Source organism: Talpa europaea (genome assembly GCF_964194135.1).
Source record: "Talpa europaea genome assembly, chromosome: 6".
In the NCBI taxonomy this organism is placed as follows: domain Eukaryota; kingdom Metazoa; phylum Chordata; class Mammalia; order Eulipotyphla; family Talpidae; genus Talpa; species Talpa europaea.
This window is the reverse complement of record NC_140072.1, coordinates 71,781,792-71,807,818: the sequence shown is the minus strand read 5'-3', so window position 1 is coordinate 71,807,818 and position 26,027 is coordinate 71,781,792. Positions and strand designations below refer to the sequence as shown.

Genomic DNA, 26,027 nt, shown 5'->3' with positions numbered 1-26,027 from the left:
CATATATATATATATATATACACACATACACACAATGGAATATTACTCAGCAATCAAAAAAGATAAACTCATGCAATTTGCAGCAACATGGATGGAGCAGGAAGGGAGCATGCTCAGTGAAATAAGCCAGAAAGAAAAAGAAAAATTCCGTATGGTCTCACTCATAGCAGGAATCTAGAAAACCTAAAGAAGGGACCAGGAAAAAGAATAGCTATAATAAAGAAAAAATCAAAACCAACAAGCAGCTATAAACCAGAGATACACTATTGGGGGGGGGAGGGAGGAGGGATTGGGGTCAAAATAAGGGGGGTACAATTATATGGGGAATATAAAAGAAATCAAAAAAAAGAAGAAAAAAGGAAAATGGGTACAATAATACTTTATAATGTTATTGAACATATGGAAAGAATAAAAATTAAAATCAAAAAAAGTAAAGAAAATCATATGGAGGGCCTCCCAGTGGTGCAGCGGGTTGAGTGCAGCACTATGATGGTGTCCGCAGCCTCTGCAGCACAGGTTCAATTCCTGGACAGCCAGGGAGATACCCACATGGCGCAGCAGACCTCTCCGGTCTTGCCCGCTGCTCCCCTCAGCAGTGTTTTTGGTCCGTCTGCCTGATCTGCTCCCCACTCTGTTCTGGTGAATTCTCTCACCCTCCCGTGCCTCTTGCCTGTACTCCAGTTCTTATATAAATAAATCCTTAAAAAAAAAAAAGAAAAAGACAATCATATGGAATGACAAAAACCTCTAACAGCCAAAGCTCTCCTGAATAAAAGGAGGAGAATGAAGGTATCACCCTCCCAGACTTCCAACTATTCTACAAAGCCATAATAATTAAAATAGTATAGTACTAGAACAAAAACAGACAGAGACCAATGGAATCGAACTGAAAATCCAGAAAACCCACATATATGGACAACTAATCTATGACAAAGGAGGAAAGAATATGCAATGGAATAAGCATAGTCTGTTCATTAACTGGTGCTGGGAAAACTGGACCACCACATGCAAAAGAATGAAACTAGACTACTGCCTCACATCAGGCAGAAAAACCAACTCAAAATGAATAAAGAATTGAACATAAGACCTGAAGCTATAAAACATAAAAGAAAATGTAGGCAAACATTTCATGAGAAACATTTGAGATTACATTTGAGAAACATCTTTAAAGACTCATCCCCAAAGCAAAGAAAGTAAAGGAAAAGATGAACAGCTGGGATTACATCAAACCAAAAAGCTTCCGTACAGCAAAAGAGACAATAACCAAAAAAAAGAGACACCCTACTGATAGGGAAAAAATATTTGCACTCTGTATGACTGATAAGGGACTGATTCAAAAATTTTAAAGAAGTTTATAGAACTCAACAAAAACAAAATTAAGAATCCAGTCAAAAAACGGGCAGAAGAGCTAAAAAGACACTTCTCCAAAGAGGAAATGCAAATGGCCAAGATAAGTAAAAAAATGTTCAATATCACATATAATCAGGGAAATGCAAATCAAAACCACATCTGACAACAGTGAGAATGGCACATATTAAAAATAAATAAATAAATAAAACCTGGCAACAAATACCGGCAAGGATGTGGAGAAAAAGGAACTCTCTCACACTACTGGTGGGAATGCAAACTGGTCCAGACACTATGGAAAGCTATGCGGAGGCTCCTCAAATTACTGAAAATGGAGCTACCATGTGACCCATTGATTGCCACTCCTATGAATCTACCCAATTGACACAGAAACATTAATTTGTAGGAAACCTGCACTCCTATATTTATTGCAGCAGCACAATTTACAGTAGCTAAGGTATGGAAACAACCTCAATGCCCAAAAACAGATGACTAGATCAAGATGTGGTAGATATATACAACGGAATACTGTTCAGCAATCAAAAAAGATAAACTCTTGCCATTTGCAGCATCATGAATGGAGCTGGAAGGGATTATGCTCAGTGAAGTAAGTCAGAAAGAAAAAGAAAAATAGCAGATAGTTTCACTTATAGAAGGAATATTGGAGAAGCAACTATAAATCAGAGACATTCATCTGGGGAGGCAAGGGATTAAAATGGGCAGGAAAAACATAAGAGACTATGGTGATGGTTCATGGGTGACTTGGTACTGGAAATTTTATGGGCACTACATCTAAGAGGAAAAATCAATCATTGTACAAAAATGAGCAATGATTTAATAGATATAAATATAAATATAAAAAGTTTTTGAGACAAAATGGATGAATCTTGAGGTGATTACTGTAGATGAAATAAGTGATAAAGTAAAAGACAAGATACAAAATGGTTTAATTCACTTATAGTTTGTAAATAAGCATCAAAAACAAATAGCAAAGTATAGCAAAAACTGAAAATGTACTGGATACCACAGGGGATAGAGAGGGAGAGATGAGAAAAATGTGGAAGAAGGGAGGGTCAAAGGGCATTGATACTTGAGCTTTTGTGGAAGGTGTGAAAAGCATATGCAAATATGCAGGGCTGAAGATGCAGTCACAAAATCATAGTCACATAAATAATGGCAACTCAATAAAATTGGGGAGAATAAAAGGACACACTCTGGAGGCAAAGATCAGGAAAAAAAAAACAAAACCAACAAATATTTGCAAGGATGTGGAGAAAAAGGAAGTCTCATGCACTGTTGGTGAAAAGGTAGACTGGTCCAGCCTCTATGGGAAACAGTATGGAGGTTTCTCAAAGTATTAAAAATATATCTACCATATGTCCAACAATTCCACTCCTACGTATCTATCTGAAAAATGTCAAAACACTAATTTAAAGAGACATATATATGTACTCCCCTGTTCACTGCAGCACTGTTCACAGTAGTCAAGTTACAGAAACATCCTAAGTGCCCAAAAACAGATTAGTGGATTAGGAAGAATATGTATGTGCATATGTACACACACACATATATATACCCAATGGAATAATACTCAGCTATAAAAATAAGATAAAAAAACTCTTGCCATTTGCATTAACATGGATGGAACTGGAGGGGACAACACTATGCTGAATATGTCAGAAAGAGAAAGGCAAATACCAGATGGTCACTTATAGGTGTGATATAAAGAAACAAAACAAAGGATCAGATAAAACCAAACCAATAACAAAACTAGAAATCTGACTGCAGAATTGAAATTATCAGAAGGAGAGTCACTAAAGGAAATAGGGAAGAGGGAACAATGGACTATGATGGAAGACTATGGGTGCTTTGGTGGTGGGTGTGGTTTGGTAACATATATCTGAAGGATGTGCTCCTACTCCTCTAAATCACATACAGTGTTGTAAAACCAATGTTACCTCAATAAAAAATTTTTTTATTAAATTTTTTTCGTTAATAAGAAATTTTTAAAAGATGTTACATAATAAAATACCACCCAACTACAAATATGAAATCTTGCCATTTGCAGCAACATGGAAGTAGCTGAAAGGATTAAGCTAAGCAGAATAAATCAGAAGGAGAAAGACAAATACCAGATGATTTCAGTCATATGTAGAACACAAAGAAACAAAGCAGAGAAAAAGACTGCAGAACTGAGGCTACCAGTGATGACAGCCACAGAAGCCAAGAGTATACAGGATCCAATGGACTGTAGAGAGGATTCTGGTACTTTAGAGGTGGGCATGGTGTGGTAACATACACTGGAAAAGGGCAAACATATATTCCCAAAACATTATCAGTATTATAAACAACATTACCTCAATTAAAAAAAATTTCTTAAAGTTTACAGCAGGCTTGAAACAGTCTGCCTATTTATGCATGGTTTCTCTCAATATTTATCCTGCGTAAAGTGAACATAATTTCTTGAATCTAAATAGGTGTCTTTCACCAGTTTTGGAAAGCTCTTCACTATTATTTCTTCATATATTTTGTCTGTGCCCTTATCTCTTTTTGGAACTCCTACATTAAACTTTTTAATAATATCTCATGTCTTTCTAATGGACTTTCCATTCTTTCTCCACTCAATATTTTTGTTTGGAGACTTTTTATGAAACTTTCTTCTAATTCACTAATCTTATCTTGCTGTCATGTCTTAGCTGCTGTTCAACAACAGAGTTTTGAAACTCACTTAGTGTATTTTTCAGCTTTCAAATTTCAATATAGCTCCTTTTTATAGATTCTAATTCTGTAAATTTTAAATCTTTTTCTCTATTTTCTGGAATCATTATTTTAAAGTCATTGCCTATAACTCCAATATCTGGATCACTTGCAGGTATTTTCAGATTGTCTAAGTATTTTTTTTCCTCTTCATATTCAGTCATGGAATTGTGTCTTTTAATGTGTTTATTAATTTTGTATAAAATTACATATATTTCAAATTGTAATATAGAATATACATACATTAATGTGCATGTATAACACATGTAAATATATATTTTATGTTATGTATAATCTAAAAAATTATAAATTTTTTATACATGTGACATCTTCTAGAGAAAGCACATTCTTTTTTTTTAAGATTTATTTTTATTTTATTTATGCATATAAGAACCGAGGTCTACTCCAGAGGTGCGGGGTGTGAGAGGATTCACCAGAGACAGAGGTGGGAGCAGTACAGGCAGATCTTCTGAAATATAATGCTGAGGGGAGCAGTGGGTGAGACAGGAGAGGTCTGCTGCGCCAGGTGGGTTAGATTTCTGGCTGGGGATCAAACTCCTGCCGCAGTAGCTGGCAATAGCTTGATAACGCTGAGACTTAAACACCTCACGCCACCAGGGAGGACTAAGAAGGCTCATTCTTTCTTCAGTTAAGTATTTACAATGAAGACTATCTTAATCTGATCAGTTAAGGTCACATTCAATGCGGGAAGGGATCTATCTACTTCTAATTTGCCTCTTCCTAGGGTACAACCTGAAGTTTTCAATTGAGAACCTCGGGTATTCACTGTGACCCTCTTCCCCCTTCAGAGTCATGAACATTAATCTTTGAATACCTAGCTTGGCAAGACTTAAAGAGCAATGTTTTATTGGGCCTCCCCAGTGGCGCAGCAGTTGAGCGCTGGCTTGCAAAGCTGCCCGCAACCTCTGCAGCGCTGGTTTGATCCCAGACCACCGGGTGAGGGTCCCACATGGCGCGACAGACCTCTCCTGCCGCCCGCTGCTCCCCTCAGCAGTGTGTTTCGTCAGTCTGTCTGTTCTGCTCCCTGCTCTGGCTCTGGTGAATTCTCTCACCCTCCCATGCTTCTGACTATACCCGGTGCTTGTATAAATAAATAAATTAATTTAAAAAAAAAGAGCAATGTTTTATTAATATTACTAAAGGAAAATTATTTATATCCAGTGCTATCACAGATTATTATGTAAGTCAGCACAGAAACAATTTACCTTTTTATTTAGCAATTTCAAAGCTTGTCTCATTCATTTTGTCAGAAGATGTGACTCTGGCCTACAGGTCAAATCTTACCACTGCCTATATATATAAATTGTCGTTAGGACACAACCATGTTCACTCATTTACTGCCTCTAGCTGCTTTTGCATTATGAGGGTAGAGCTGAGTCATTGCAACAGATACCACATGGCCCACAAAGCCAAAATATCTACTAACTAGTACTTAACAGAAAAAAATTTGCTGAGCCCTGATCTACACTAAACAAAGTAACCATGAAAAGACCTTCTGCCACCTGGTACCAAAGAAGTTTTCAGAAGCTTACAGTTTGGTACACTAGATCCTAAGTCCTAATTACCAATAGTTTCAATGACTTAATAATGTACATGTCCACTCCAATCACCATACATGGAAAATTATGAAGGATTATATGAATCTAAGAGATAGGTTTGGGAAACAATTTACTTATGCTGCAATTAAAGAAGTCTTTCTCAAAAAAAGAGATCTAGCTTGAGATTGTGACAGGAAAAAGTAATCTACTCAGGGATAAACATGATTGCTGACAAGAGCAAATCAAGATCATATTCCAAAACTGTGGGAGTCCACAAATGAATTCAGGAAACCAAAGAATTAAATGAGAACTATGGTATCTAGTTATCACTGGCAAATAAAAAGGTAATACAACAAGTAATGACTACAAGAAATCAAAAGCAGAAACAAGAAGAACATACAGCTAGTTTCAAGAGACAAACTATCTCAGGCAGTCTGAGCTTAATTACATTTTAGGACAGTTACATAAGCTTTCCATCCCAGTGCTTTATTTTTAAAGTGAATTTGTTAAATCACTACTTTTACTCATCTACATCTCCTCCACACATAATTACATACATAATCATTCTCCTGTCCTTCTTTGTCTCATTCAAATGAGACAAATACATTCCTTCACTTTAACATATTCCTTCACTTTATCATATTTTAGTCAAAAAGTTCACAAAAATTTTGTTATACAATTTTAGGTCAGTATTAAGTACTAACCTTATACCACGTATATACAAAATTATAATATGTTACCATCTATACTCATGAAACTAAGAGGAAAACAAAACTTGCTTCCTTCTAGTAAGTGTCCAGTACCTAATACTCAGAAAAAAAATGGCTCTACATGAGAACTTGTATATGTATCTAACAGTAGTTACAAGAAAAAAAGGCTAGAAATCAGTGTCTAAAATTCCCCATGTTTTTTCCTCTGCTGTTTTTTCTATCTAGTAATCTTACATTTTAAAATTTTCAAATTACCACTCAACTCAGCTGGTTCAAAGAATAGATAAGGAAGAGTTAATTAACAGTTTAAAAATACTTATATTTGGAAGTATTTTAAAATAAAGCTAACAAATTTAATTAAAATTTTCTCCAGTCAGAGTAAGTTCTAAGACTTTGACTATAATTTTGTTAAATAAACTATATAGTTCTAACAATGTCATATAATCATATATTTAGATAGGTCTTACCTGTTTTTTTAAGTTATCATTCAATTCTTTCAATGCATCAAAAGAGGACCTAAGCCTTTTGCTTTCTTTACTTCTCTCCTTAAGAACTTCAGTTAAGTGTTCAACTTCTACAGCATGTTGCTAAAAGAGAAGAAAAGCTGATATAAAAATTAGGTAAGGATCCTACATCACTAATGCTACAGAATATCTGTTAATTAAAAATCAATTCCTTCCATCATAAGGATTTTAATCAGTTTATTTAAACACACATGACTAATATTGCAAACGATTAACACAGTGTAATCAATCAAAGTAAAGCCATTAAAAGTATTTGTTCAAGGGCCTCCCCTGTTGGCGCAGTGGTTGAGCGCTGGGTTGCGAAGCTGCCCGCAGCCTCTGTAGCGCCAGTTCTATCCCTGGCCACCGGCAAGGGTCCCACCAAAAAAAAAAAAAAAATGCTATCTGCATGTGTAGCACACACACACACAAAAAAAGTCTTTGTTCAATACCTGTTACAGAATGCATTAAAGGGGAAGGAGCATCTCAGCACAGTGATCTGGCACCATTTTCACAGCACCCCACTAACAGGCAACAGCCTTGGACTACAACTCCCAGGATACCATATAAAGAACTTTCTAAATGGAGGGCAGCTAGGAAGGTTGAGGTGGATATAGAAATGGAGGTGGAATGAATAAGAGAGGGCAGATACATGGAGGAAAGACGTGTGGAAGAGAGACACTTGGAAAAGTCACAATGACTCATAGACTTGTGGGGAGGCTACTCCTAGTCCTTGGTAAAGAGAAAAGCAACCATAATTTTGATCTTGTGTGGATTATATAGCACATTTTGAATTCTGGGTCTCTCCGTCTGTCCCAGTTCTTGGGTACCTGCATAAACCCTTTCTTGTGGTTCCCTGCTGGAAGCTGCTTTAGGTTTGTGGCAAATGATCTGTTTTGGGCTGAACCTATACGGATGGACATTTGCCCACAAGAGGATGGGTAATTTTTGGAGTTTTATTTGGAATCTGTTATTTGAAAGCCTTTCTTCTCCTTCTCTGTATGCACACCAATTAAAGATCTTTCACAAGAAGAATATGCTTTCTTTGCCTTTATGCATGTGGATGGTCAATCTCTTAGAATAACTCTGTAACAGTTTGAGGTCCCTGGGTACCCCCCAATCACAAAGTTAAATACCTATTAAAATATTTCAAACAAGTTAAGTAGAAATAAGGCTATTTGCTACTTCTGTTCTGAAAAATATACCTACAGAAACTCCCTGAAATTTGTATTTGACATCATGAAATGATAAAACAATGAAAATTTATAATCCTTTTCAAGAAACTACTCATAGCTTTATAGATTAAAATGTAAGGTAAACAAAATTTGGTAAACAAAATTTTGGTAAACAAAATTATCTGGGGACCCTGCCCCTAGTGTGGCAGGCATACTAATAAGCATCTTCACAGGCTCCATCTTAGATGCAAATATCTGCTGCCTGAAGGTTTAAGTCTTTTCAGATAAAAAATGTTTGTTTTTTCTTTTATACAAGAACCGGGGTACAGGCCAGGTGCACAGGAGGGTGAGAGGATTCGCCAGAGACAGAGCGGGGAACAGAATAGGCAGACTGACGAAATACACTGCTGAGGTGCACAGTGGGCAAGACAGGAGAGGTCTGCTGCACCCTGTGGGACCCTCGCCGGCCGGCCAGGATGGAACCCACACTGCAGAGGCTGCGGACAGCTTCACAGTGTGGCGCTCAACCGCCTGCACCACCAGGGAGGCCCAATAAAAAATGTTTTAACAGTGGGCACCCAGCCTTTACATCTCCATAGGGTATTCTTCTAAGAGGAGATTGGAATTTGCATTGCCTTCTTCTAGCATAAGTCAATGCTGCTGTCTGTTCCAACATGCTGTTCATCCCAACCTTTGGATTGTTGCTGCGGGCTGCTGTGACATTGTTTCACCAACTCCAACTGTGGCAGGATCCTGGCCCATAGCTTGCCTGGCTACCATGCCCTCCAGGCCCTCTTCGCAAGATGATGTCACCTTGGAGGAGCAGTTTTCGTTTGGGACTTCTGAACATTGTGGGATCTATCTATGGTGAAATAGCCGGCCATTTGTTGCCTTAGTAACTTTTGTTTTCACTGTTTGTTAAAATAAACCCCATTGATTATTGCTGTTCCCTGAATTTGAGTGGTCTTACAATTTTGCCTGAAGGTGAAGAACTCACAGTCACCTGTACTCTATTGGATGCTGTCCTTGGAGGGCTTTAGTACCCAAAGAGTCATGCTTCAAGACCAGAAACTAGAGGTAGGGGTAGACATTATTAACACAGTTGTTAAGCCAGCTATAGAAGTGAAAAATCCTTAGGCCCCAACTGCCACAGCCAGTATCAGACTGCTAAAGAAAAGTATCCTGCGATACAGACCACAGGTGGGGATATGGAGATTGAGGCCTATTGCTTCTCGGCCTTTTGGCTAAGATCAAGTAGAGATTGAGGCCTATTGTAGAGAATCACTGCTCCTTACAAATCAACCTAGCCTTACCCTAGAAGTAACGATTTTAACGATAACAATTCAACAAAGGAGTGAACCACTTCCAAAAAGAAAAACACTATCAGTACAATTTTTGCTCTGGCAAAACAAGCTCTCCTGCCTATGCCTATGCAGGCATCTCTCTCTTAAACCTACTACCTCTTTCAAAAATTCAGCTCATGTCCCAAGACTTCATGCCTGCATTTATTCAGGCAACTCTTTTTAACAAACTATAACAGGGTGGTCCCTAGGAAAAGGGGAGGGTCCAGGTTTCCAGCCCCACCCAAGAAAGAGTAGAGCTGAGCAGGAAGAAGCTGGAAAGGAGACTGAAGAAGGAAGGAAGGATGGAGAGCCAGAAAAAGACCTGGAGAAGGCATGTGGAGCAGAGAGACAAGTAAAGAAGCTATACTTGCTTCTTGGTCTTGGGCTGGTTGAAACAGATGTGGGTGAGAGACCCGTGGGGACTGTGGGCTGACAATGGCAGCGTTTATACTGATTTTGCTCTTTTCCTTCCAGACTTGTCTGGCCTTTGCTGACCCTTTTCTATGGGTCCCCACCAGAAGGTGCTTTTGGGCCAATCCTGTTTGGCTAGGCATTTATCCAAAAGGGGATGGGTAACTTTGGGTGCTTGATTTGAAAACTACTTTTCCCCTCTTCTTTGTTGCACACACTAATTGTATTAAAATTCCTTCCCATTAAAGGTCGTAGACACTAGAGTATGTTTTGACTTGATGCGGGGTGCCCCTCTCCCTATTCTGTAACAAAACCTGTCCCTTTCAGGTGCAGCTCTTTCTGTCCGCTTGTGTCTGTGCAAGCATCTTCTTCTTTCCTTCTTTATAATGAACCTGCTTTTTTGGATATAACCATAAAGTCCCTGTCTCATGGGAAAATTCCCAGTGTGCCTCTGACAGGGGAGCTCTGGTGAAACTTTTCTCAGGGGTAACCCAAAGCCTCTGTTTTCTGAACCCAGTATCACTCCAAAAACATCAGTCTGACAGATTTTACTCTATGAGAACTGTTCTAACAATCACAAGTTTGAGTTCCATTTATTTATCTTGTTACAAAGTCAGAAGAGAAGTGAGCCATCCAAAGTCAAATTTCTTAATAAGGCTGGTTTTCCTTAATGACCTTGCTGTAAAGAAATGTAGATTGCTATCTATGCTCAGAGGAAGGTAAACAAAAAAAAAAAAACAAAAGCTAGGGCTTAACCCCTTTCTCCATGTCTACAGCATGTACTAGGAAGATGTAACAGTATGCTATCAACAGAAAGAGGAGGTTCCAGGTTTCCTGCCCCACCCAAGGAAGGGTGGAGCTGAGCAACAAGAACTAGAAAAGATTGGGAGAGGAAAAGGAAGAAGGTTAAGAAAGGAGAGTAGGAGTGTTAGGGAATGTTAGCCAACAAAAGTAAACAGAGTTTGAGGAAAAGAAAAGTAGTTTGATTTGTTGACAAACTGAGGAGGGCAGCTGACTTGTATCTGAAAGAACATAGCCCTGCTTTTCTGACAGAGTTTTGGCTATTTATCTAGAGTTACAGGGAGTAAGGAGGGAGCAGAGGAATGAGTAAGGGTCAGCATCTCATCCTTGTGACATAAGCATTTGGAGATTTGTGGGGAGATTTAGGTTGATGCCAGCTTGCTGTTGATATCACCTGGTGGTCAGCAATTCTGGTACGATATTCTCAATTTCTTGAAATGTAAAAACAAGACAATTAAGACTAGAGGATAAAAAAAGGAAATGGGAGAGTATACCTGGCAAAAGGAAGAAACAAATGTTTATCTGGTAGGGCAGAAAGGGAGAGACAAATGTCTCGTTACTGTAACATTTTTAACTTGATTCTTTCTCTTCTCTCTACTGTACACTAACTGATTAAAGTTCTTGTTGGCCTACAGTTTAGTCAGGTTAAAAACTAAGCCCCTGCTCCTAACCCAGCAGGCAAGTTTGGAAGGTTTGAATAAATTAAAGGGAATGCATAAGGCTGTCTTTGGGGACAAGAGCATAAAACTGACCTCCATGCCCAGAAAAACCAGTCTAGCTCCAGAAATGAAGCAATAGAGGCCAGAACACACTTCTGTGTCAAAGACCTGTGCTGGAGACAAAACATCCCAGCACACAATTGGTGCAAACTGGTGCCCCAAGTTAGAAAGCCCACAAAAAACAGAGTATAAAAGAGAGCCTCAAATCCTCCTTAGGGTACAGACTCCTCCCGTCTCGCCTGCTGCTTCTCTTAGCAGCAGGCTAAATAAATCCTCCTGTTCTGTTCTCCACTCTGTGTCTGGTGAATTCTTTTCACCCCCACACCTCAGCCTCACCCTGATCTTCTCCCCACAACAGTTGTTTTCTATTGAAGGTCTTATGCACTGAGAGTATGTATTGGAGCAGACAGCAGAACCCATTTAGACACATTTAAATTATGCACATTGTGCACATTGGGTTTCCTGGGGTGCTCTTGAGTTTGCCTGCTAACAAAGACACTTGTGAGCTAGGTGTCCAATGTTTAAATCTTGGGTCCTTGCTCATTAGTGGGGAGTTGAAAAGGCTGACTTACTGGCAGACAGCAGACTTTATAGATTAAATGGTCATTTCACAGGAAAGGAGAGCCTACTCTGATTTTTAGCCAATGTTAGCTGAGGGAGAACCCAGAAAGTTCACAGATTTAAAGTATGAATAGTTAAGCTGCAACACACCTAGACTGCGTGGAGCTGGGAAAGGGCTGCGCTCACAGCCAGAGGTGAGCTGCAAAGCACCCACAGCCAGTCTCCATCTGGCCGCTGGAGCCCAGAGGGGGATGCGGTCAGTCCCGGGGCAGACCAAGGGTGCACAGAAGTGCTGTCCCGACTCGCCATCTTAGATCAGGGACCATATGTTTCTCTGCAACACACTTAGACTACGTGAAGCAGGGAAAGGGCTACGCTCACAGCCAGAGGTAAGATGAAAAGCCCCCACAAGCGAGTGAGCTGAAAAGCCCCCTCAGACTGGGCTACCAGTCTGAGCCCAGAGGGGGATCCAGCAATTTGGAGGCCAGCAGGCAATCCTGCCACCACAGGGTAGACTGTGAAACCATAAGATCCTCCTTGGAATTAAACAAATACAGAAGGAGGAGATTCTCTGTGACAGCGACCAAAAACATATTCATTAGTACTATTGCCGTACTGGAATTCAGACATAACACTTTATGACTCGATTGGACCACTAGTTTCTGACATCCCAGAAAGAGCATACTGAAAAGATGCCAGCCGGTACCAGCGACACAGTGTCCCAATGCATAGGACAAATTAGAAAACAAGCAGCAGGGAGAAGAAAACTACATGCAACCAAGCAAGTCCTCATGAAAAAGACAGACACACCACAAAGAAAACCACCCACCAGAATGCAACAACAGTGACTTGAAAGAAAATCTGAGCCTTCCAGAAAGAGAATTTAAAGTTGCCATGATTAAAAAACTGACAAAATATCATTAAGGAAAACAAAGGTCAGAAGAATGAAATTGAGTCCCTAAAGAGGGAAGCAAAGGAAATGCAGGAGATTAAAGGATTAATGGAAGAGCTAAAGAACTCTGGGGAAAGCAGTGATAACAGAATAGATGAAATGGAAGCAAGAATAAGCACTCTGAAGACACAGAAATAAAAAGAACAAAAAGAGAAAAGGAAAGAGAAGTACAAATGAAAAAGACTGAAGGAAGACTTTGGGAATTATCTGACTCCATGAGGAAAGGAAATATAAGAGTTACAGGAATCCCAGAAGGAGAGGAGAGAGTCCTAGTGTAACAGGGTGGTCCCCAGGAAAGGGGGAGGTTCCCTGCCCCACCCAAGGGAGGGTGGAGCTGAGCAAGAAGAGGAGAAGCTGAAGAAGAGGAAGGAAGGAGCAGGATGGAGCCAGAAGGAGACCTGGAGGAGGCGCATGGAGCCTAGAGACACGTAAAGAAACTGTGCTTGTCTTTTGGTCGTGGACTGGGTGACACAGATGTGGGTGAGACCCGTGGGGAGGTGACCATGGCAGCTTTTATCTTGATGTTGATTTTGCTCTTTTCCTTCCGGGCTTGTCCGGTTGTTTGTGACCCTTTTCTGTGGGTCCCCACTGGAAGATGCTTTAGACTTGTAGCAGGCTTTGGGGCCTTGTTCTGGGCCGATCCCATATGGATGGACTTTTACCTACAAGGGGACGGGTAACTTTGGGTACTTCATTTAGAAACTAGACTCTTTGCCTTACCTGTATTGTTTCCTAGTTTTATTAAAGTTCCTTCCCATTAAAGTCCCATGTGTTTTGTGTTGATGTGGCGGATGGCAGAACCCATTTAGAATAGGCAGGTTTGCGGGGTTTGGGCTGCCCCTCTCCCTGTCCTATAACACTAGGAACAGAGAAAATATTTAAGGAAATAACTGAAGGGAACTTCCCAAATGTGAAGAAGAAGCTGAAAATAGACATACAAGAATCAGGAAGAACACCAAACTTCTATGATGAAAGGAAATGTACAGCAAGAAACATAATAGTAAAGCTCCCAAGAATCCAAGACAAGGAAAAAATAATGAAGCTGAAAAAAGGGAAGAAACAGACAACATACAAAGAAAAACCAATGAGGCTGACATCAGACTTCTCTGAAGAAACACTATGGGCAAGGAGAGAGTGGAGGGACATAGTCAACAGACTCTAAGACAACAAATGCCAACCAAAAATACTCCATCATGCGAAGCTTTCCTTCCTCCATGAAGAAAGAATAAGGGCCTTCCCAGACAAACAGAAACTCTGGAATTTCATGACTACTAAACCCCCACTCCAAAAAATACTACAAGGAGTCCTAAAGCCAGAACCAACAGAGGGATGAATAACAACGAAACAAGGCCAAAAAAAAAAGTTATTAAAAGAACAAATAAATAAAATCTGAGGAAAGACAAAGTGGCAAATACAGACACTAACATATCAATATTAACTGTAAATGTAAATGGACTAAACTCTTCAATAAAAAGACACAGAGTCGCAGGCTGGATTAAGAAACAAAACCCAACCTTTTGCTGTCTCCAGGAAACACATTAAACTACAAAAGATAAAAATAGACTCAAAGCAAAAGAATGCAAAACAATCCTACAAGCAAATGGACCAAAAAAGAACGCAGGAACAGCTATACTTACATCAGATAAAACATTTCAAACTCAAAAAGGTAAAAAGAGACCCCAGCGGTCACTATATTATGATCAAGGGACAACACTTCAAGAAGAAATAACATTCATTAACATATATTCACCAAATGAAAGAGCACCAAAATTTATCAGACGACTATTATCATCTCTGAAAACAGACATCAGAGAAAACACATATGTAGTAGGAAACTTCAACATACCACTATCAACAATGGATAGATCAACTAGACAAAAAATGACTAAGGACACTAAAGCTCTAAATAAGGATCTAGAGCTCATGGACTTAACAGACATCTATAGAACACTAAACCCCCAAAAATCTGAGTACACATTTTTCTCAAGCGCACATGGCTCATTCTCCAGGATCGATCACATACTGGGACACAAGACAAATATCAACAGATACACCAAGTGTATCCATAAGGTAATTCACCACGACCAAGTAGGATTTATTCCAGGGACACAAGGATGATTCAACATCCGAAAATCAATCAGTGTTATCTACATCAACAAAAAGAAATATGAAAACCATATGATAATATCAATAGATGGTGAAAAAGCTTTCGACAAAGTACAACACCCATTTATGATAAAGGCCTTTGAAACTTTCCGGATACAAGAAACATACCTCAACATCATGAAGGCCATCTATGACAAGGCCATAGCCAGTATCATTCTTTCTTTTTTTTTTTTTTTTAAATTTATTTATTTATTTACACAAGCACTGGGTACAGTCAGAAGTTCAGGAGGGTGAGAGAATTCACCAGAGCCAGAGCAGGGAGCAGAGCAGGCAGACTGACAAAGTACACTGCTGAGGGGAGCAGCGGACAGCAGGAGAGGTCTGCACGCCATGTGGGACCCTCGCAGGCGGCCAGGGAACGAACCAGGTGCAGAGGCTGCGGGCAGCTTCACAACCCAGCGCACAACCACTGCGCCACTGGGGAGGCCCGCCAGTATCATTCTCAATGGCAAAAAGCTGAAAGCATTTCCATTAAGATCTGGAACAAAACGAGGATGTCCACTCGCACCACTGCTTTTCAATATAATACTGGAAGTCCTAGCCAAAGCAATAAGATAAGAGAAAGACTTTCAAGGAATCCAAATAGGGAAGGAAGAAGGAAAACTATCACTACTCGCAGATGATATGATAATATACATAGAGAACCCCAAAAACTCCACAGAAAACCTAATTAATCAATCAGTTTAGTAAAGTAGCAGGATACAAAATCAACATGCAAAAATCAGTAGCCTTCCTTATACACAATCAGTCAATCTAAAGAAGAAGAAATCAAGAAAGCCATCCCTTTTATTATAGAAACAAAAAAATCAAACACTTGGAAATAAACCTAACAAAAGAGGTAAAGGACCTATACAAAGAAAACTAGAAAACACTGTTAAAAGAAACAGAAGACACGAAGAAATGGAAAGAATTCCCCTGCTCATGGATTGGAGGAATTATCAAAATGGCCATCCCACCAAAAGCAATTTACAGATTTGATGATATTCCAATAAAATTTTCAATGACATTCTTCAAAGAAATTCAACAATTATTGATGAAATTCATATGTAATCACCAAAAACCCCAAATAGCCAAAGCTCTCCTGAAAAAAAAAAAAAAAAAAGCAGGGAATGGAGGCATCACATTCCCAGACTTCAAACTATACTACAAAGCCATAATCATCAAAACTGCATGGTATTGGAACAAGAACACACACACACACACACACACCAATGGAACCAAATAGAAAATCCAGAAATAAACCCACAGATTTATGGTCAACTAATCTTTGACAAAGGAGCAAAGAATATGCACTGAAGCTAAGAAAAGTTTGGTCAAAAATGGTGCTGGGGGCCTCCCTGGTGGCGCAGCAGTTGAGCGCTGGGTTGCGAAGCTGCCCGCAGCCTCTGCAGCGCCCGTTCGATCCCCGGCTATTCCCTGACCACCAGAGGAGGGTCCCACATGGTGCGCAGACCTCTCCTGCAGCCCGCTGCTCCCCTCAGCAGTGTACTTCGGTCCTTCTGCCTGCTCTGCTCCCCGCTCTGGCTCTGGTGAATTCTCTCACCCTCCCGCGCTTCTGACTGTACCCAATGCTTGTATAAATAAATAAATAAATCTTTAAAAAAATTTTAAAAAATTAAAAAATAAATGGTGCTGGGAAAACTGGGTTGCTACATGCAAAAGAATTAAGCTTGACTACTACCTCACACCATGCACAAAAACCAATGCAAAATGGATTAAAGAACTAGACATAAGACCTAAAACCAGAAAATACATAGAAGGAAAAATAGGCAAAACACTACATGACATGCACCTACCTCAAAGACATCTTTACAGACACATCACCCAAAGCAGTGATAGTGAAGGCAAAGATAAACAGCTGGGACTACATCAAATTAAAGAGCTTCTGCACAGCTAAAGAGACAATAACAAAAACAAAGAGAAACTACACCGACTGGGGGAAAATTTTTGCACATAACACTAATCATAAAGGATGATCACAAAAATCTATAAAGAGCTGATGGCACTCAACAAAAACAAAGAAAATAATCCAGTCAAAAAATGGGCAGAAGAGCTAAAAAGAAACTTCTCCGAAGAGAAAATGCAAATGGCCAATAGGCACATGAAAAAAGGTTCAACATTACTTGTAATCAAGGAAATGCAAATCAAAACTACCATGAGATACCATCTTACACCAGTGAGAATGGCACATATTAAAAAAACTAGCAACAACAAATGCTGGCGAGGTTGTGGAAAAAAAAGAACTCTCCTGCACTGCTGGTGTGAGTGCAAACTGGTCCAACCTCTATGAAGAGCTGTGTGGAGATTTCTTGACCTACTAAAGATAGAGCTTCCATATGATCCAGCAATTCCACTCCTAGGTATTTACCCAAAAGACACAGAATCATGAATTCAAAAGGGCATCTGCACCCCTATGTTTATAGCAGCACTATTTACAATAGCTAAGCTATGGAAACAACCCAAATGCCCAAAAATAGATGACTGGATCAAGAAGATGTGGTACATATACACCATGGAATATTAGTCAGCAATCAAAAAAGATAAACTCATGCAGTTTGCAGCAACATGTATGGAGGTAGAAGAATCATGCTCAGCGAAATAAGTCAGAAAGAAAAAGAAAAATACCAGATGGTCTCACTCACAGCAGGAATTTAGAAAACCTAAATAAGGGACCAGCAAAAAGATTAATTAATACAAAGTAAAAATCAAAACCAACAAGCAACTATAAACCAGAGACACACTATGGGGTGGGGGTGGGGTGGGGAGAGGAAGGATTAGGGTTAAAATAAGGGGGATGCAATTTTATGGGGAATATAACCAAAATGAAAATGCATACATTGTGCAAAAATGAAAAATGATGTAAGAATTATATAAAATAAAATATTAAAAATAAATAAAGTATGAATAAGTTAAAAAGTTTCTTTCACCTTTTACTCATGTAGTAAAACAAGCAAGTTTCTCTAAAAAATCAAGAAACTGAATTCCCTTTTCCATGTACTCATATGGACAGCATTAAAATAAAACAGCTATCTTTAAACTTAATAGGAATAACAGACGGACAAATTTAAAGAGATAAAATAAAGGATGAAATTAGGATGGAGACTCTAAGCAGTCTTTCTTTTGCCCTGGTTAAAATCCAATCATCAAAAATAAAATTAGCTTTATGTAATTTTATTATCACATTAAATGATTTCTTAAATAATTTAGTATATAGTCACAAATACAGTTATTTTTTAACTGAAGTTAATATACTCAATTGTCCAAATTTTTCCACATTCAAATGAGTTCCCTTTCCAGTATGGCAAGATAAGCTCACTACACTACCGATTACAAAAAAAGCCCGATACAAAGCACAAAAAGCAATCATGTAAAGACTGTGGAAAGTAAACAAAATCAGAAGACTAAAGAAAGGGATTAAAACTTGGAGAAACAACTCATGTGGGATGAAGTTTCCTGTTTTGATTTTTGTTTCTTTTTTTCAAGCAGTCGTACCCCAGGGCAAGCCCCATTCACTGAGAAGTAAAGCAGCAAAATAGGCTGCTAAAATTTAGAGAAATTCCCTTTTAGTCAGGAAACCAGGAAAAAGAGCCCCTGTGAGCCAAAGGGTATGGGGAGAACCTCATCAGGACGGCTGTGGATCTCTACTGGGCAATCATGCATTGCTTGATATTCAATGACAGGCGACATACACAAAGGTGACTTATACCATATAGCCTCGCTGTGTAGTAGGCCATATCAAGCAGACTTGTGTAATTACGCTCTAATATTTGAGCAACAGTGAAATTGCCCAGTGACATATTTTTCAGAATCGTGTCTTCATCGTTAAATCATGCATGATTATACAGGAACCAGTACAAATCTGGTCCACCCCAGTTTCCTAGGCATAACAAAGATGGAGAGATTACAGCTCAGTTTAAAAATACTACCCAAGCCTCAGGCTAACTCCCCAATGCCTAAAGCATGGAAAAAACCAGCATAGCAAAGGCTCTGAGAACTGAATTAAGATTTAAACCATTAACTGAGTCCACATTCACTTACCCAACTGGTCTCTGAAATGTCTGTTATTGGGTAAGTGAATGTGGGCTATATATTAATTTAAATTATTTAATTAACATTAATTTGCTGATATGACAATGGTATACAGAATGCTCTTATTCTTAAGAGATCATACTCCTAATAAGTAAATATAACAATAGAAAAGTTTTTAGGGGATATCATGATTTTTGTAAGTTAATTTCAAATGGTTCAAGAAAAAATGGAGGATGAGGGAAAAGCAAGTGAGCAAATGTGGCAAAATGCTTAACAACTAGTTGACCCAAATTTAGAGGAAAAATAAATTACATTACTCTAAAATCAAATGCTAGTTACCTCTTTTACAATCTGAAATCTTGTAAGAACCTCGTCTTCAACACCTTTAATTTTACTCAAAGCAGTTTCATGTCTGAAAAGTAGTTGTTCTCTTTCAACTAAAATTCGTTCTCGCTTTTGAAGTTCTTCAGCAAATTCCTGTTGTGCTGCAGTTTCACACTGTATCAAAATGTCAGATTTAAGTGCTTTTAAAACGTGTTCACAAATTCCACAAATTATATTTCTATTTACTGTCTGCAGCTTAATCAAATGGTCTTTAGGATGACATGTAGACAATGAAAGATCTCAATTACAGTAATAGCGAGACTAGTACAACAAATAAAAAGAAATTCTATTTGTGGTGCAAAATGGATCAGTACTATACAGAATTAAACCCCTATCCAGCTTAAATTCCATGTTCCACTTCCACTTGAATATCCATTCTTTTACCTATAATTTCCACTCCCTTACCTTCTTCTCTTTATATCACCTTGGGCTGAAAGATCACAGTCATGCATTTAAAGCACTATCTTTCACTCTCCAATGCTAAACTAAATATCACTGGAGAAAAAAAAAAAAAATCACACATCATGAAGAGTGGTACCATAATAAAACTCATGGTCTTAACCTCTACTCAATGCACTCCAGAAATCTTTTTGTATTTTCATTGGTAAGCTCACTCTCCCATTCTCCAGCGTCTCTCTCAAACCTTCTCCATATTTTCACTGAACATACTGCCTCCTGTCCACACACCAGTCTATGTGGACATTCTCATCTTTAACTTCACAGGGAAAACAGAAGACAGCTGGAAGAAACATCAACCTCCTACCTTTAAGACACACAGGATCCTCTTTCTTCCCATTAAAATGCAGGCTCAGGATCTCACTGCCTTTGCATGCTTATGCTGTTATCTATCTAATATTTTAAATCACTCTGAATCCATCTGAAATGAAGTCTCTTGGCCCCATTCATGTATCTCTGTCCCTTCACAAATGTTTTCAAAACTCTGTCCTCAATTGCTGAGTCCCTCTCAATTTAATTTGGCCTCAATCTGTATCCCCCTTCTAAAGTGGCTTACCTATTACTAAACCATTTTTACATTATTTATATCTACATTGTGTTCATTCTAGATAGCTATATCCTTCCAACATGTTTATTCTTTTTTTTTAAGATTTATTTTTATATATAAGAACTGGGGCATAGGCCAGAGGTGGGGGGGGGGGTTGTTTAAAGGATTGACCAGAGAGAGTGGAGAGCAGGACTGTGGCGGCGACAGCTTGATAATGCTGAGACTTTAACCACTATGCCACCAGGAAGGCTCCAACTTATTCTCTTTTAATCCCATAAATTATTACCATCAAAGGAATCTTCTTAATGATCCATTATTTACTGTATCAGTTTTGTTTAAAAACCTGTAATAGCCAGCCTGTATTTTCATTACTTTCTTTCTCTAGACAGGCTGATATAGTCACAATCTGACAAACTATTCCTTTCCAAAAACTTCTCACCCCAATTCCTTGAACCTAAGATGCCCTCTATTTTACCTTTCAGACAAGGACTAAGCAAAGTCTCTCCCTGAATGTGTGCCCAAGGATTTCTGGCAAAAATAATCTTTTCTAAAATGGTATGGTAATTTCCATATAACTCATTTAGACAAAATAAGATGCTGGTTTTAAAAAGTGTATAACTCTTTCACATGTATATAACTTATTTTCAACTAGAAGAATTTCAAAATGAAATTGTGTATTACATATAATTTTGCTTCCTTAAATACTCCCATCTAACGGACACTTGATAAATACATGAATTACATCCTTTGGAAACAAACAAAATGCCACAGATAGGCCAATGTTTGATATTAAAATTTAGCGAGAGTTCATAAGAGAACTCCATACAGAGAGGTATTTAAAATACCTATTTCGAAAAGCACTCCTTACCAACAGATTTTATTTCTTCAGAGAAGTGGGGTGGGGTGGAATGGGAAGGAGATAAATATAAAAACAGTCTGAAATCTAAGAAATGTAACTATACACATAAACACCAGTGTATATTTTTCTCACAGCCATACATTCTTCCCTTTAATAGTTCAAATAAACTGAATTCATTCTCTTTTGACCTTGTTGTGACACCTTATCTAAAATAACAACAATGAGGGGCCTCCCTGGTGGCGCAAGGGTTTAAAGCACTGCACTATGAAGCAATCTACAGCCTCGGCAGCACGAGTTCAATCTCCGGACGGCCAGGGAACAACCCACATGGCGAGGCAGACATTTCCTGTCTCGTCCGCTGCTCCCCACAGCAGTGTATTTCAGTCAGTCTGCCTGTCCTCTTCCCACTCTGTCTCTGGTGAATCCTCTCACCTCCCCCACACCCCCGCACCTCTGGCCTGCACCCTAGCTCTTGTATGCATAAATAAATCTTAAAAAAATAAATAAATCTTTAAAAAAAAAAAAACAATAACAATGAAATACCTTGTTTTCCTACTTCATAAATTCTTGGTGTTGAGAACATAAATATTTCTGAATCCTCAGTTCAGTACTTAGTTCTTACCTGCAGTTTCTGATGTATTTGAAATAATTCATCATATATTTGATTGATCTGATGTGGAAGTAAGCGTTGTTTGTTTGATGGTTTAGATGTTGGATAGCTGACAGGTTTCAAAGGAGAATCATCTGCATCACTACAACATTCAGTCAAATTTCTTGAATTTGAAGCCAAATTAGTTGGTCGGGAACCTGCTAAGAAACTAAAATTTTAATATAAACCTTATAATTTATATATTCTCAGAGTAATCTTTAGGAAGTTACCTTAGATATGAATTATAGTACTGTATTCTAGTTTTAAAGCATAATACTGTTAAAAAGTTTCAAGTATTATTACAGAAACAGTGATATAGGAAATGTGGTAAAGTGTTTTTAAAAAATAGAGCTTTACAAGAAAGCTCTGTACGTCTTTCTGTAACTTTTCTTTAAGTTTGAAATCATTTCAAAAATAGATTTTAGGGCCTCCCCCGGTGGCGCAGCGGTTCAATGCTGGGCTGCGAATCTGCCCACAGCCTCTGCAGCACCGGTTCGATCACTGGCCGCTGGCGAGGGTCCCACATGGCGTGACAGACCTCTCCTGCCGCCCGCTGCTCCCCTCAGCAGTGTATTTCGTCACACTGCCTGTTCTGTTCCCTGCTCTGGCTCTGGTGAATTCTCTCACCCTTCCACACTTCTGACTGTACCCAGTGCTTTTATAAATAAATAAAAAATAAATCTTAAAAAAAAAAATAGATTTTAAAGTACCAAAACACCTCTCTCTTTCTATCCTTTCTCATGTCCCTTGTTAATTAAACTTTTTTTTTTAATTTCAAAGTGCAAAAATACTCATGTAGGGGCCTCCCTGGTGGCACAAGGAGTTAAGCACCACACTATGAAGCAACCTGCAGCCTCTGCAGCACGAGTTCGATCCCATGGCTGGCTGGGAGCAACCCACATGGCGCAGCAGACCTCTCCTGTCTCACCCGCTGCTCCTCTCAGCAGTGTATTTCAGTCAGTCTCCCTGTTCTGTTTCCCGCTCTGTCTCTGGTGAATCCCCTCACCACCACCACACCACCACCACCACCCCGCGCCGGATCTCTGGCCTGTACCCCAGCTCTTGGGTGCATAAATAAATAAATCTTAAAAAAAAAAAAAAACTCATGTATTAGGCCACGAAATGGAAAGGTATTTCAGAAACTCCTGAGCACCTTTCCCCTACACCCTTTTTTAATTCATTCTAAAAGGACAGGTTTGTTTTTTAAGATTTTATTTTTATTTATGCATACAAGAGCTGGTGTGGAAGCTACAGGCCCAGGGGATAAGAGGATTCACCAGAGACAGAGTGGAGAACAGAACAGGCAGACTAACTGAAACATACTGCTGAGGGGAGCAGATGGAGAGACAGGCAAGGTCTGCTGCGCCATGTGTGTCACTTCCTTGGCCGGGGATGGACTCGTGCTGCAGTGGCTGCGGACTGCTTCATAGTGCTGATGATTAACACCTTGCGCCACCAAGGATGCCTGGGATAGGTTTATTATGAAAGGAGAAAAAGAGAGGCAACTGCATAGTCACAGGTAGGCAGGAGAGCTACCCTCATTCCCTCTTTTCCCTAAACCAAAGAACCATTAATCCAAATACGGTAATTATTGTTTTAATTTTAAGTTTTTACTACTATGTAAAACAAAAGGTTTTATGTGTTTTTGCCCTATTTTTAAATGTTATGTCTACAATTCTATAATTATGTAATTTCTATACTCTTACTTAAATGTTCTTATGTTAGTGCCAAGGTTACAAATTTTTACTGCTTTATAAGATTTCTACCTTTTATATGCCAATATTCTAATACAGATGGATATTTTAAGCTGCTCTGGCTATTCAGATGCTGCATTCTTGCACATGGTTTCTGGTATATAAGTTCAACTTTCTCTAGGGCATAGAATACTAGCAAATTGCAAGATAGTAGGGTATATGTGCAGGTTCATCTTTACTAGTGATGCCAAAATATTTCTCAAAGTAGTTATTTCAATTTATTCTCCCAACCTCTTGCTTCATTTCTGTGCCATCACTGTTTTGTCAGATTTATTTTATGTTACTAGTGAGGCAGTATAATCTGCATTAGTCTCTTGGGAGTCCCAGCTTTAAGGAGGAAGGCTTTACATTATACTCCCCAGCTTGGACAGACACTGGGGGAGCCAAAATAAAAAATGAAACTGAATTCTGAAAAGGAAAAAGTTTCACTTCACTTTTCAGCAAATGTCCTTGATGTGAAAGGCATTCAATGTTTTTGCTTGCCTCTCTAAGTTCCCACCTTACCAACCCTTGGCCTGAATATTCCCTAATTTTGTCTACTTTTAAGTATACGCCAAAATTTTTTAATAGGTTATCCTATTATTTTCAATGGGAAAATCCACATGTAGCAAGAAATACAAGTCCAGGCAGAAATGTTTTACATGTTCTTCAAGTCCTGAGATGAATGGACAAAGAAGAAAGAGAGGAAGGAAGAAATGAATGAGTGTTGTGTGTAGACAAAGTATGCCTAGGAAAAGAGATGTACAGAGGTTATCCATGTGGTACAGTGCTTTCAAAGTCTGCAGCCAAGAGAGGGAAGGAGGTCCCCTCTCTTGTTGCCACTTTCCTTGAAAACCTGACAAAACTATGAAATGCAATTAAGTACATAGAGACTACTAATTCAGTACCTAAAGAAGCCATACCTTAAATACTGTAGAGTATTTTCTTAAAAATAAAATGATAGTCATATATTATAATCACTTACCCAATCCCTAACACTGATATGAAAAAGAACTGAAGAAATTATTAAATATAATGATTATTAACTTACTTTGATTAGTTTTGAGAGTGTAGGAATCCTACTGGAAAATAATGAAGTTTCTTTTTCTCCTCATTCAGTTTAATAATAATTAGCAAAGTACCTAAGGATTTACCACTTTCCTAACACAGAAATACAAAGACACCTGAGGATCAGTGTTATCCTTTGGGGTAAGTGATCGGCCAGACATCACTAGGTTCCCTCAAGGGCATCCTGGGCTACACTGAGGACCAAGCTGCTTTGCGCAATTGTAACAGCGACACCCATTCCTCTACCTTCGATGCTAAGACTGACACTGCCTTCAATGACCACTCTGTCAGGCTCATTTACTGGCACAACAATGAATTTAACTGCAGCAACAGGGTGGTGGACCTCAATGGTCTACACAGCCTCCATATGATCCTTTTAACTCTCCACATGATCCTCTTAACAGCCCCTGAACCACCAGACCCATCGAGAGCGCAAAAGGAAGAGAGAGGTCCTCAGCTGCTGGGGAGTCCTTCCCCTACTCATCTAACACACTGAGTCACAGTTCCATTCCAGACGCCCCTAGATAAAGGGAAGAGCTTAGGGAGTCCTGCCTTATCATGTACCATCAATAAACTATACTATACCCAATCAAAAATAAATAAGTTTGGGGGCCTCCCCGGTGGCGCAGCTGTTGAGCGCTGGGTTGCAAAGCTGCCCGCGGCCTCTGAGGCGCCGGTTCGATCCCCGGCTGCTCCCCGGCCACCGGAGGAGGGTCCCACATGGCGCACAGACCTCTCCTGCCGCCTGCTGCTCCCCTCAGCAGTGTACTTCGGTCCTTCTGCCTGCTCTGCTCCCCGCTCTGGCTCTGGTGAATTCTCTCACCCTCCCGCACTTCTGACTGTACCCAGTGCATGTATAAACAAAAACAAAAGAAATAAATAAATAAATAAAACATGCCTCTATTAAAAAAAATTTTTTTTAAATAAATAAATAAGTTTGGTGTTTTTATTACCTTTTTCTATTTCTTTAAAAGACTGTGTGGTTATTTTGGAAGTACTAACTCTGTGATCATCGTCAATTAACTCTTCTTCTGTTTCTCTTTGCTTCAAATCTCGAGAAGAATCCAGTTCATCATCTAGGCTTCAAAAAAAAATTTTTCACAGCATTCTGGTTGTTTCTATAGTATTAGAATAATCTAAAATATTTTTCAAATAAAAGCAAAACAAGAGGAAAAAAATACAAGATTCATAAAAATGTAAAAACTAGTAATGTGAAAGGCACCAGCCATTGAAACTGATAACCTATAAGTATCTTTTGATATATTCAAATGAGCTTACTTTAAAACTACATATACTTG

The 26,027-nt window shown here is 39.0% G+C and overlaps 1 protein-coding gene across 7 annotated transcripts in view; it reads right to left on the bottom strand.

The window, feature by feature from the left end:
• CCDC138 (coiled-coil domain containing 138) overlaps positions 1-26,027 on the bottom strand; it is a gene marked incomplete at both ends in the record, with an annotated part of 133,592 nt that overhangs the window by 102,701 nt on the left and 4,864 nt on the right. For 4 of the 7 annotated variants that reach the window (XM_084236034.1, XM_084236035.1, XM_084236037.1 and 1 more), the window contains 4 exons: positions 6,841-6,960; positions 19,373-19,531; positions 21,902-22,086; positions 25,683-25,810. In XM_084236034.1, coding sequence (XP_084092160.1) covers positions 6,841-6,960; positions 19,373-19,531; positions 21,902-22,086; positions 25,683-25,810 — 592 coding nt within the window. Of the gene's footprint in view, positions 1-6,840; positions 6,961-19,372; positions 19,532-21,901; positions 22,090-25,682; positions 25,811-26,027 lie in introns of all 7 variants that reach the window. The other 3 variants (XM_084236036.1, XM_084236038.1, XM_084236033.1) reach the window with 2 other exon arrangements.